The sequence below is a fragment of the Delphinus delphis genome, chromosome X, assembly GCF_949987515.2.
Source record: "Delphinus delphis chromosome X, mDelDel1.2, whole genome shotgun sequence".
NCBI lineage: Eukaryota > Metazoa > Chordata > Mammalia > Artiodactyla > Delphinidae > Delphinus > Delphinus delphis.
The window spans coordinates 86,789,072-86,803,141 of NC_082704.1; the positions used below are offsets into that span (position 1 = coordinate 86,789,072).

A 14,070-nucleotide genomic window follows, 5' to 3' on the forward strand; every position below is an offset into this window, starting at 1 on the left:
TGGAAACCCGGTTTCTGGCGCTTTTGGAAAACACGATCTGCCGTAAGTACTAAGAAATCTGTACTTTTTCGGCAGGCGGACTCTCAACCACTGCGCCACCAGGGAAGTCCAGAAATTTGTATTTTTAAGGTAGCTCTTGAGTTGTCCTCAGTGTTACCTATAGAGAGAAGCTTTTCCCTTGACTTTTGGGAATCTAAGAGGCTGTGATATTAAATATTATGCTCAGTGAACATGGCTTTTAGTGACTCTCCAGAAATTAGATTTTCAGCAAACATGGCTTTTAGTGAGTCTCCAGAACTTAGATCAAGTTTTCCCATTGGTTAACTTTCTCTGTGACTATCCACATTTTTAGTGTTTGCAGTTTCATTGGGGAGCTGCATGGAACTTCAAGGTATATTGATTTTGTAGGGGCTGTGTGACAGTCTGGAAGAACAGGGAGAGATGCTAGCTAAAATCTAGATGAAGAGATTCCCCTGCTGCAAAGAAGGTACTGGGCAGCCTTGGCAGCGTGCTCACCTAGAGGGGAACCAGGAAGTCTGGTTCACATATCTTTCCTACCTAATACCATCTCTACCCTATTACTACTCCTTTTAGTTAAGCATTGCTCTCTTCAATGAATCCTCTTAAAAATGCAGACTCCTCTGGGAGACAAAACTTGGACAGTTGGTACGGATTTCAGAGTGGTTCAGTAAACGCTTATGAGCACAGTGCTAGGCGCTGGGAATTCAGTGATTAACTCAATCTCTCTTTTCTTCCTTGACCAGAGGAACAAGGTAGATTGAAAATTCTTGTTCCTGAGGATTTGTTCCAAGAGGCTTTATCATTTAGAGTCCACTTTACGATTTTTTTCCAGACCTGGGCCCGGTCTTAAGAATCACCAAAAACTCCCTGGGCTACCAACAGGTCAACATAAAAGGGCCACTAGGGTAATTGCCCCTCCCCAACCACCTGCTGCTTATCTACCTGGAATGGCAAGTGTCCAGTTCCTTCTGGTTCAACCCGCTTCCCCCTGAGGGTTAGTTACACAGTCTAGAATAAGAAGTCAGTCTACTTGCCAAGTGGTAAAGGTGCTATTTTAACGCTCTTCCCTCATTTCAATCCCTTATCGGTCCTCACTTTGGGTCAGGCTAAAGCCGAGGTTTGAATGAAGCCTGGCGGATTCTGGGAAGCCATGAATGCTGGAAGGCACTCTGAGAGACGTGGGAAGAGAGGTGTAGGGGGTAACGTGGCTTCGAGGCTCCTCGGCTTCTCCAGAGTCCCCACTTTACTGGGCCCAGGGCGGCTACACACTGGCCGGAGATCGAATACTTCGAGTGGTCCCAGACACAGGACTCGAGACCGCACATCCAAGAGGATGCTCCTGCCAGGCACGGGCGACCTCTGGCGTCCCGTTTACGAAGCGCGGCGGCGAGTGCCCAGGAAGTGGCCCCGCGAGCCCAGACGGCCTGGCCAGGTACGCCGGGACCAGGCGAGGAGCGCAGAAGGCGAGGGCCAGCGGTCCCGCCCGCAGGCTGGAAGGCGACCGGCGACCCCGCTGGGGAGGCGACGGGGCGGGCCCGCGGCGCGGCCGGGGGCCGGACAGGTGCGCGGGCGGGGGGCGGTGCTTGGGGATCCTGCGCACTGCGCGCGCCCCTCCCCCAGCGCGGCTCCCGGCGCGGCCCCGGCCCCGGCGCGAGCGGGAGGAGGAGCTGCGGCTTCAGCGGCCACTCGGGCAGGTCGGCGGCGCCACGGGAAGCCGCCGACGGCGCGGGCTGCCTGTCCCAGCGCGCAGGAGGCGCGCGGGCGGCGCTGGGGCCATGGAGCCTGGTGACGCGGCACGCCTCGGCCCGGAGCGGGTGGTTCGGGCGCTGCCACCGCGGCTGCTGCTGCTGCCGCTGCTCCCGCTGCTGCTGGGTCGGGGGCTGCGCGCGGCGGCCTCGGCCTCCTCCTCTGGGGCGGCGGCCGAGGACAGCAGCGCCATGGAGGAGCTCGCCACGGAGAAGGAGGCGGAGGAGAGCCACCGGCAGGACAGCGTGAGCCTGCTCACCTTCATCCTGCTGCTCACGCTCACCATCCTCACCATCTGGCTCTTCAAGCACCGCCGGGTGCGCTTCCTGCACGAGACCGGGCTGGCCATGATCTACGGTGAGCACCCTGCACCCGCGCCCACCGTCCCCGACTCCCCTCGGCCGCCCGGGCTGCTGCGCTCCCCCCCGCCCCCCGTCGTCGCCTTGTGCTCCCCCTTCACTTGCCGACGTGTTTCGTTTCTTTTCCGTTTCCCGCTGCGACGGTCTTGGTTCCCAAGGTCAACTGTCTGCATTTTCGGGCTCCCTATTACCATGAAAGAGAATTCCACTCCATTTCGACGTTTCTTCAAGGGGAACCGGGAAAATGAAAGGCACCGGGGTGGCCTGGTTCTGTCCGATCGGTTCTGTCTCAGCTTTGCCCCCTCTCGCGCCCCCGCCCCAGTTCAGCTCCACAGGGTGTGTGCGGTGGCGGGAGGTGGGTGACCTCCCAGGAACCGCACCGCCCCAGGAAGCAGGCCACCGTGAGGGTGGGGCGAGGACTGAGCGTTCCTCGGCTTGGGTTGCGGCTGACGGGGCTTGGTGGATGCCGCCGCGTCCATGGTCAACCTGGGTGGGCGCCCACTTCTGACATCTGTGTTCCCGGATCTCTTGTGAATAAAGTCGAAGCTTGAAGCACTGTGAAAGGTGAGCGTGGTCCAGGACTTAAGAGTGGTGCACCGCCATGGCGGGCCTAGTCGGGGAGATGGGCACGCCTCCCACTCTTATGTCCAGGTGGGAAGTTTTACCCAGTTACTTGCCTTCTCTAAGCTAAGAGGAGCTTTCCTATTCCTCAGATTGTAAGAAGGACACGACTTCGAAGATACATTTAAGGGTGTATGAAGAGGAAAAGTAGTGGTTTTAATTCTGGAGTCAGCCTTCTTTTGTTGTGAAAGGTGGGCTAATGCCACCATCCTTTTCTGGATTTAATGGCACACGGTGTTTTACATGCACAGTGGTCAGCACAAATCTTCCGTTACTACATGGATGTCAGCCACAATCTGAATCATCCCTCTTCCCCCCGCCATGCCCCCACTCCGCCCCCACCCCCGCCCACCATGACATGACTCCAAACTGGAACCAAGTATTCTCTTTTTGAATTTAATTCAGTGGAGTTAAGGCCCGGGTTGGCATCCTCATGTGAAATAGATGAGCCCACTTCACGACTGTTCTCAGTAGGGAACATTTGACTTCATCACTTATACTGGAGGGATCTCTCCACTCAATTTCCATTCAGGATTCCCTGATAGAGAATGGAAAGCAGACACCTTAATCTTTAATGTGACAATTACCCTTGGCCCTGGGCCTTGCTTCTCATGGTTCTTGACTGTTGACAGCCCAGGCTCATGGCCACCAAGGTTATGAAGTGCTGTCAGGGAGCCCTCTAGTTTTAAAGAGGTAGTGGCCTAAACAGGACTTGAGTTGAAACAGGACCAGATCTAAAACTGAGTTTGGTTATTGCAAATTATAGGTGTGAACACAAACCTGGCCATTCTTTAGCTTTGTGGTTTGTGTCAGTCGGTGACGACTGATGCCCAGGCTGCAGGTAAGCTCGAAGGTTTCCTGAGCAGGTAGCAGAGTGGGGAGTTGAAGCATGTTGTCATTTCAGGCGATTGACTCTGCCATAGTGCAAATGAACGTTGCCTTTATATGTATATAGATAGCCATGAAAATATTTTTATTTTATAGCCCTTAGATCCAATTCATTAAAGTACAGTGTGAAATACTTTTAGAAGGTAGATTTGACAGGCTCATAAATACATGCTCAAGTGCATGGAAATGGGATTTAAAAATGGATTTTCTGAGGAGTACTCCATGTTCTTAGCAGCTCAGTCACCTTTATCTTAAGGCTTGAAAACAACAGTGGAATTTTCCTTTGTGGATATGTACTTTTTAAACTCATCTCAATCTTTTAGTCATTGGGATTGTGCTACCAGTGTACTGTTTCATTTTGTCTTGCGGAAATCTGGTTTAATTGATGATGTTCAGAAAAGGCAACATCCTCTCATAGCATTCTCTGTAATTTTCTTCTGTGTCTTTGGGTTTTTTAATCTTCCTTTGAAATGCATTAAGAAATTTGTTTGTCAATGTGAGATGTCCTAGGTTCTGCCAAATATTAATATTTTGGTGTGGGTTGCCTATAATTGAGAGAAAATATTTCTCTTTTTCTCAGGGATATTTAGTCTACTGTTTCAAGTCTCCCCCGCCCCCAATTCTGAATTCTAATGTCATTTGATAAGCTAACTAGCCAATGTATACTTAGACTATTGGGATAGGGATTCTGATTAAAATTCGGTATGAAAATCTTTGAATACTTATGTGAATGCAGTGCAAATTTCAGGACTTCTCTTTCTTAATAGTAAGAAATCAGATTTCATTTCTTGATATCAATAGAGGAAATGAGTAACTGTCCTGTTGCCTCTGAGTAATAAAGGAAAAAAAGATCTAAGGAAACATTTGTTAAGTATCAGCTGTGTGCTGGGTGCCCAACTTAATTTATGGAGGTGACCAATTTAACTTTTAAATGTTGGTAAGTTTTCATGAGTGAAAAGAGTTCAGCTGCGAATTTCAATTCTTTACTTTGAAATTTAAAAAATCTAATTCCTGCCACTTTAAAAATATTTAAGTGGTACTTTGAGAGGGAAGGCTTTAATATTTAAAATAAGTTGTGATATATACATATATGATACAATGTATTAATATATAGTAATATATTAAAATGTGATAATATATGTATTTGCTGGTGTAGTTGTAAAATATCTCTGGAAGGACATGCAATAGACTAGTACCATTGGTTTCCTTGTGGGGGAGGAACTAGGTGGGTGGGACATAGGGGTGGGAGGGAGACATCACTTTATACCCTTTTGTGCTTTCTTTTTAACTTTGGAAGTGGAATCACCTAATAGCATGTCCATACCTCCATTCTGTGGCATTGTTGTGGCATTTTAAGATGCTCCTCAAATCACCCAGTTTGATGCCCGCTTCTCCCTATTCAAATCACATTGTTATCAATTTTCTGTGATCTTTCAATTGTTGACTACCCATGAAACTTTTGGAACCCTGTGTTTGGAAGGGAGACAAGACAGGGAAAGGGGAAGCGATTTTCCCTCCTCTTCCTCGCTCCTTTTATCCCACTATCTCCCCAAAAGAGTTGATGTTACTTTAGGAGCGGTGTGTACAGATAGATCCCAAAGGACCTAAGGACAAGAAGAGACATGCTGTGAATGCTTAGCATTTAAATTGAAAGGAATTCCCCTACTCACCAAGGGACAGTTAGAAGCACTCCTCCTCCCTGGCCACTGGTCCAGGCAGCTACAAGGGAAGGTGACCAAAGACTAGACTCTCCAGGGACGTTGAAGGCAGCCCCCAGACCCTGCGATGGGAGCTGCAGGGCAGTGGGTAAGGTGCTTGCCTGGCACCAGTCTAACCTGTTTTCTCAGGGCAGGGAGCTCCCAGCTGTCTGGCTCGGTACATGATTGAGTGCCGTCCTGAAGTTACCAAGCCCCGCATGTCTGTGCAGCAGAAACAGCGAGTGTTTGAGGCAGGGAAAGGTGTCATAAACAGATTGTGTCAGTTAATTGTGGTTCTCTCTCGTGTGTACAGTGGTTCCACTTCCCCCATAATGTTTGTGTGACAACTGATATGGGTCCAGAATATCTAACTTTGCCATGCTAGCCCACCGCCTGCTTCTGGCTTCCCCCTCCTCCACGCCTGTCAACTTTCCAAGTACATGTTGGTCAGCCCCTCCAGGTTCTGTGGACGGTGGGCTCATTGTTGTTTTGTTGAAGCTGAATTCCTAAGCACAGGCTGAGGGTGGGTTCAAAGCCAAAGTCTGAAAGAGGAAATATGGCTTTTTGCAGTAGCATGAAATTAACATTTGAGCCTGTGAGCAAACATTTCAGAACCACCCTCTTCCTGGTTAATCCGGAGCCCTTATTTATTTATTTATTTTTAAGAGCCCTTCACTTTGGCCCTAGTTTGGGGAAGCTCTGTATAGTCTCCGTGGGGTACCAGATCCCCTGGGTTCAAATGTTGGCCCTGTTACTTATAAAGCTGTGTAACATTGGGCAAGCTCTCTGAGCCTTAGATTCCTCTTTTCAGAAATGGAGACAATGCCACTCACCTCACAGAATTTTTGTATTATTGTGATATTGTAAAGGTCAAGTGCAGTGTCTGGTACTTACTTGGTAAATATTAGTTCTCATTTTCAACTTAGATTTGTGATTCTTTGGCCAGCATTGCTACTTGAGCAGAGACCTGCTGTAATTTTAAAATGCATTAGGATACAGTTAGTGGGAGTGATGAGAATCGTAATTTTTGGTGGGCTATTTGTTAATACTTAGAAAAAAATTTACAGGGTAGCTATTCTACTCTTTTATCCAGCAGTCTCCATTCTTGGACTTTATTTTTCAGAAATACATGCACTAGCATGTTACGTTATATAGATGGCAATATTTGTTGCAGCAGAAACAAGTTGCAATACTCATTAAGAAGGAACTGGTTAAACTACAGCACATTCCCACTAAGGAATACTATGCAGCTGGGAAAAAGAGGTGTTTTGAGATGTCCTTTTAGGGCAGCTGCCCACACATAGTTTTGTGGGAGAAAACAAGGCACAGAGTAGTATGTATAGTATCTCATTTATTTTTTTGAAAGCCATATGATGTATATACATAAACATGATGCATATACATTTATATATGATATGTGTGCTCTGGAAGGATGCACAAACTTAGCAGTGGTTATCCTTTGACAGTGGGACCTGTTGTTGGGAGGGAGAGAGGGGAGATGTTACTTTTCCTTTTGTACTCTTCTGAATGGCCTGAAATTTCTATAACACTTACACATTACTTTTGCAATTGAAACATTTAAAAATAAAGCAAACAAAGAATAGATACATGTATATGTATAACTGAATCACTTTGCTGTACACCCAAAACTAACACAACATTGTTAATCAACTATACTCCAATATAAAATAAAAATTAAAAAATAAAGCAAACACCTTTTTTTGTAGCAAAAATGCATTAGAAATAGATTATAAGTTGTGTGGTTCGATAACATTAGTTATTTAAAAATTAGAAATGGAAGTAAAATGTGTCTTAAAATTAGAAAAATGACATTTCCTGAAAGCATTTCTTAGAACCTTTTTGGAATGATGTAATTAGAAATCACCATTTCACAGCTCGCAAGGACAGTTGATTTAGACAAGGATTTTCAGTGAATTCCAGAGCCATAGGTGAGAGGTTGTTGGGGAACATGGTACTGGCATGGTGCCGAGTATCACCCCACAGATTACTTACCTATCACAAAGGAAAGAAGGTACCTTTACAGTGGAGAGGTCTGGCAGTCACCATCTTATACTCAAGTCATCAAATTTATCCTTGGTCCTTGTGGAACTATCTGGTATTATATGCCTCCTGATGTGTTGCAAGAGGAAGCATGCAGCTTTACCTATGTAGTATTCGTCCTCAGAATGTTTCATCTGAATCTAATCGAGGTTTAGGCACATATTCCAGTTTATAGGAAATATAGGGGATAGAGAAATAAGTTATAAAATACCATGTGAAAACGGGCATATCCAAAATATGGGACAGTCTGCAAGACAGTTGGTCCTGGTTTCTTCAAAAAGTCTATGTCAAGGGAAACAGAAAGGCAAGATAAGTGACTGAATTGTGTCCTCTCAAAATTCATATGTTGAAGTCCCAATCCCCAATGTGATGGTCTTTGCAAGTGGGGCCTTTGGGAGGAGATTAGGTTTAGATGGGGTCATGAGGGTGGACTCTCCATGATGGGATCAGTGCCCTCTCTCTTCTGCCATGTGAGGATACAGCAAGAAGGCAGCAACCCACAAGCCAGGAAGAGCATCCTAACCAGACACCGAATCTGCCAGCACCTTGATCTTGGACTTCTCAGCCTCCAGAACTGTGAGAAATACTGTTTAAGCCATCCAGTCTGTGGTATTTTGTTCTAGCAGCCTGAGCAGACTAAGACAGTGTTCTGAGTTAATGGAGACCAAAGAGACATAACCAAATGTAGCACAGGACAGTTGATTGGCTCCTGGTTTATGAAAATGAGCTATAAAAATGTTTGGGGGACAGTTGGGGATATTTGAATGTGGACTTGGTATTAGATGATTAGGAAATTACTGTTATTTTCTTAGGTGTGATAATTAAGGTTATTTATATAGGAGAATGTACTTATTTGGAGATGTAGGCTGAAGTATTTAGGGGTGAAGTGTATGAGTCCTAATGTATGCAACTTTCAAAAAGTTCAGTCGAAAAAAATTCACCACATACGTAGAGGAAAAATATGGCAAAATACTAGCAATTGTTAAATCTAGGTGGTGGATGAAAAGGTGTGCTTTATATTCTGTCAACTTTTTGTCTGTTTTGAAATTTTCATTAAAATAGAAGATTGGGGGAGATGTTAACCTCCCTGTAACTTCTTAGCTGGTAACTTTGTTAACTGTTCTGTCTAAAATGTTGTACAGGTGAGGCTGTCTACAACCCATCTGTTACTCTCATTAAACTCTTTCTGACACTGTGTAACACTGACTTTAGGTTGCATGAGGTGATGTTAGGCTTACGTGACTTAAGAATCAGTAACTTCTTTTTCATTTCAGTTTTTTGGTTTGATTTTTAGGTTCACATGTTTTTTGAAAAACTGCCTCTGTTCCACTTAGAAGAGAGTATATATTAGGAGACTTTTCTCCTTTGGTTAAATCATGCTCCCTCTCTCTTTTTTTTTTTTTTGCGGTACGCGGGCCTCTCACTGTTGTGGCCTCTCCCGTTGCAGAGCACAGGCTCCGGACGCTCAGGCTCAGTGGCCATGGCTCACGGGGCCCAGCCGCTCCGCGGCATGTGGGATCTTCCCAGACCGGGGCACGAACCCGTGTCCCCTGCATCGGCAGGTGGACTCTCAACCACTGCGCCACCAGGGAAGCCCATGATCCCTCTCTTTTAATCAATGTGGATATTTGTATTAGGGTAATGCTAGCTGTTATAATAGACCAACCCCAAATTTCTGGCCTAACCAGAGAAAAGTTCATTTTTTACTCATGTAATGGGCCAGTGCAAGGGTCTGGCAGGTGGCTCTCCATGTGGTGATTCAGGGACCAGGTGTCTTCCATCTTGTGGCTTCCCCATCCCTTGGGGCTTTGGAATCCTCTCCCTCCAGCCAACGAATGAGGCAAGAAAAAGAAGATCATATGGGGAAGGCTTAGACACTAAGCCTGGAAGTGTTGCACATTGCTTCGCAGCTTCTGTTGGACAGAATTTGGTCACGAGGCCACATCTAACTGGAAGGGAGGCAGGGAAGTATCGTCTAGTTGGAGTAAGAGGAACAGGTTTGGAAAGCAGCTAGCCAATCTCTGAAGTATTTGATGAGTACTTTGTAATACATAATCCAGAAAAGAGAAGTAGTAGGATTTGCATGCATATTTCTTGTTGTTGTCAGCTGTTGATAAACTAAATTTTGTATTTTAAGTGATCCAGTTTGAAGAGGGCATTCATCTTCAGTTTATGAAGTTGTTTCAATAGACCTATCAGCATTACCTGGGAGCTTGTTAAAAATAGCATGTCTGGCCCCAGACTGACTGAGAATGTCTCAGTGGGGCCCAGAAATCTGTGATTCAATACACTACCAAGGTTTTTTTCTTTTAAATACTGAAGTTTGAAACTCACTGCTATAGAATATTTAAGTTTTCACCCCTTAAATACATACACTATGTTGCTTGTAATTAAATAAATGAAGGAAAAGAATAGCAGCTGTTTATTGAGCACCTGCTATAATAGTCAAGCACCATATTAAGTATTTTGCATACTTTAAGCCATTTAACCGTCACATCAAATGTATGAAGACCGTATTATTGGCCCCATTCTGCGAGATGAAGAAATTGGAAGTTAGGCTTAGTACCTCATTTGTTTAGAGTCACATGTTTGAGATTGGTAAATGGGGATCTATTAAAGGATGAGATCAATAGGTTGAGGATGTGTTTAGCCAGGATAGAGCAGAACCTGAATCGTGCCCTGATTACCTGGTTCCAGGAGGTCTTTGAGGGAAATCCATGCCCAGAGTATAAAACAAAGCAAAGTGACCCTTTATTATTAGCTGGGACTTTGTCTCCAAACTCCAGTGTACAGCTGCAAGGGGTGAGGCTGGCCAGTTCGGAAGAATCAATTTTCCTGTGCTAGATCTGTCTGGGGCCCTTGAATCCAAGTAAAGCCAAGATACCTGCTCATTTGTACCCCAAAGGCCACATTCCAGGTGTTACTCCATTGATATGTGTTATGGACTGAACATTTGTGGCCTCTCAAAAATCATATGTTGAAGTCCTAACTCCCAGGGTGATGATGGTATTGGGACATTTGGCATTTGGGAAGTAATTAGGTCATGAAGGTGGAGCCCTCATGAATGGGATTAGTGCCCTTAAAAAGAGGCCCCAGAGAACTCTCCACCATGTGAGGATACAACGAGAAGTCGCCAGTGTACAACCCAGAAGAGGACTCTCACCAGAACCCGAACATACTGGTGCCCTGATCTTGGACTTCAGCCTCCAGAACTGGGAGAAATAAATTTCTCTGGTTTGTAGGCTGCACAGTCTATGGTACTTTGTTATAGCAGCCCGAACTAAGACAGTATGACGGAAGTCTCCCAGTGTTATGGAGGAATGTAGTCAAATGGTGATCAGAGTGGCTGCACTAGGCCTTCTCAGGTGGGAGCAGTTGCTTAAAAGTTTTCTCATCTCTAGACATCGCTATCACAGAGGTGGGGAAGCGGGTAGAACTGGGTCTGTCAAGCGCTCGGGTCTCTCTGCTCTTACTGTGCTAGTTGTCACAGGCATATCATAGTCTCCTGGAGAGATTTTCCAAAACACAATACGTGAGAAAGAAGCCTGGTGCAGGCAGGAATATCTCTTTTGTTTGCTCTGTCTCTGCCCCTAGAACAGTGCCTAACCCATAGTAGGTGCTATGGGAATATTTGTTTAATGGATTCTACTTTGTCTAACAAAAAATGAGATGCTGTAATACTGCTTAGCATTAAAGGTCCTTCCTTCAAGTTGTTGTGCCCCGGATTTACACTGAGAGTGAAGTTTCTGAGAAGGAAACCTTTGTGAAAACATCTGCTTGAATCACAGCGAACTGTTTAAGAAAGGAGAATGAAGGGATAGGTGAGTATGTGTTTGCAGAAAATTGTATATTTAGCTAATAAGCCACGTGGTGGGTTTTTCTTTCTTTTTTATTGTGGTAAAATATATATAACATAAAATGTCATTTAAATTATTTTAACTGTATAATTCACTAGCATTAATAACATTCATAAAATTGTGTGACCATCACCACTATTTCCAAAATTTTTTCATCACCCCAAATAGAAACCTTGTACTCATTAAATAATAATGCCCCATTCCTCCCTCACCCTAGCCCCTGATAACCTTTAATCTACTTTCTGTCTCTATGAATTTGCTTATTTTAGAGATTTCATATAAGTGTATTCATACAATATTTTATCTGTTTCACTTAAAATAATATTTTCAAGGTTCATCCATGTTGTAGCAGGTACATGAACTTCATTCCTTTCTGTGGCTGAATAGTATCCCATTGTATATATACGCTACATTTTGTGTATCCATCCATCAGTTCAGGGACACTTGGGTTGTTTCCACCTTTTGGCTATTGGTGGTATAATACTGCTATGAACATTTGCATATAAGTGTCTGTTTGAGTTTCTATTTTCGGTTCTTTTGAGTATATACCTAGAAGTGGAATTCCTGGGTCGTAGGGTAAGTCTGTGTTTAAATTTTTGAGGAACCACTGAACTGTTTTCCAAAGTGGCTGCAGTATTTTACATTCCCACCACAATGCACAAGGGTTCCAATATTGCCACATCCTTTCCTACTTATTTTCTGTTTGTTTTTTTAATAGTCACCCTAGTAGTTGTGAAGTGGTAGTTTATTATGGGTTTGATTGATGCTTCCCTAAGGACTAATAATGTTGAGCATCTTTTCATGTGCTCGTTGGCTATTTGTCTATCTTCTTTGGAGAAATGTTCATTCAAGCCTCTATTTTAAAAATTTGATTATTTTTTGTTGTTGAGTTGTAGTTCTCTACATATTCTGGATATTATTCTCTTATCAGATATATGATTTGTAAATATTTTCTCCTATCCATTGGGTTACCTTTTCACTCTATGATAGTGTCCTTTGATGTGCAAAAGTTTTAATTTTGATGAAGTTCAGTTTATCTATTTTTTCTTTTGTTCCTTGTGCTTTTGGTATCATATTCATTGCAAAATCCAGTGCCATGAAGCTTTCCTCCTATATTTTCTTCCAAGAGTTTTATAGTTTTAGCTTTTATTTATTTATTTTGGCCATACCACGCGGCTTACAAGATCTTAGTTCCCCGACCAGGGATCAAACCTGGCCCTGGCAGTGAAAGCGCCGAGCCCTAACCACTGGACAGCCAGGGAATTCCCTGTTTTAGCTTTTAAATTTAGATCTTTGATCTGTTTTTAGTTAATTTTTATATATGGTGTTATTTTCTTAATTTCCTTTTTGGATTGTTCATTACTAATATATAGAAGTATGACTGCTTTTTTTTTTGGTATTGATTTTATATCCTGCAGCTTTGTTGAATTTGTTTCTTATCTCTAACAGTGTGTGTGTGTGTGTGTCTATTCTTTAGGGTTTTATGTGTGTAAGATCATGTCATCTGCCAATGGAGATAGTTTTACTTCTTCCTTTCCAATTTGGATGCCTTTTATTTCCCTTTCTCGCCTAATTGCTCTGGTTAGAACATCCAGTACTATGTTGAATAGAAGTGGTGAAAGCAGGCATCTTTGTCTTGTTCTTGATTTTAGGGGAAAAGGTTTCAGTCTTTCATCATTGAGTATGATGTTAGCTGTGTTTTTTTCACATATGACCTTTATCATATTGAAAATTCCTTTTTATTTCTAGTTTATTGGGTGTTTTATAATGAAAAGGTGTTAGATTTGTCAGATGCTTTTTCTGCATCAGTTGAGGTGATGATATGGGTTTTTCCCTTCATTCTATTAATATGGTATATTACATTGATTGACTTTCATATATTGAGCCACCTTTGCATTCCTGGGATAAATTACATTGGGTCATGGTGTATAATTCTTTTAATATGCTGCTGAATTCTGTTTGCTAGTATTCTGTTGAGGATTTTTGCATCTATATTCGTAGGGACTGTTGGTCTGTAGCTGTCCTTGTCATGTGTTTGTCTGGCTTTGGTATCAGGGTAATGCTGGCCTCCTAGAGTCAGGAAATGTTCACTCTTTTTCAACTTTTGGGAAGTATGAGAAGGATTGGTGTTAGTTTTTCTTTAAATGTTTGGTAGAATTCAACAGTGAAGCCATGTGGTTCTGAGCTTTTCTTTTGGGGGAGGTTTTTGATTATTGATTCAATCTCCTTGTTATAGATCTATTCAGATTTTCTGTTTCTTTTTGAGTCAGTTTTTGACAGTTTGTGTCTTTCTAGGAATGTGTTCATTTCCTCCTGAGGGGATCAACAGTATATTTGAGCAGGCAGAAGAAAGAAGTAGCAGTTTAGGTTTATACTCAACAAATCTTTTCTTATCACTCTTCTCCATGTCTACCTCTGTAACACATTTTAGGTAAAGACACGTTGACCTCAAATTATCTTAGGTTATTAAAACAGTTGATTCACAGATTACTTTGTGTTGAGTGTAGAACTAACTAGGTGTAGCAGAGACTCCAGTTACCTCCCAATATCCATTCTCCCTTTCATCTTTCTAATGGAACCCTGATTTTTAGCTCAGCATATTTCTGTGTAATGAAAGCACTGCATTTCCTGGCCTCTCTTGCAGTTAGGTATGGTCATATGACCAAGTTCTGGCTTAAAGACTAGAAGAAGTGTTGTTTGGGGTTAGTGCAAAGTGTCCTTAAAAGGAAGGGAGCATGCCCTTCTTCTGCCATGACTTCTGTCATCTTGAATGTGGATGTTATGGCTAGATCTCCAGCAGCCATGTTGGATCAAGAGGTA

General features: G+C 43.5%; 1 protein-coding gene across 1 annotated transcript in view; it reads left to right on the forward strand.

Moving 5' to 3' along the window:
* Positions 1–1,712: 1,712 nt before the first annotated feature.
* SLC9A7 (solute carrier family 9 member A7) overlaps positions 1,713–14,070 on the forward strand; it is a 149,232-nt gene continuing 136,874 nt past the window's right edge. The window contains exon 1 of the mRNA XM_060002528.1: positions 1,713–2,124. Within this exon, the coding sequence (XP_059858511.1) occupies positions 1,797–2,124 (328 nt within the window). The 5' untranslated portion in view covers positions 1,713–1,796. The remainder of the gene's footprint in view (positions 2,125–14,070) is intronic.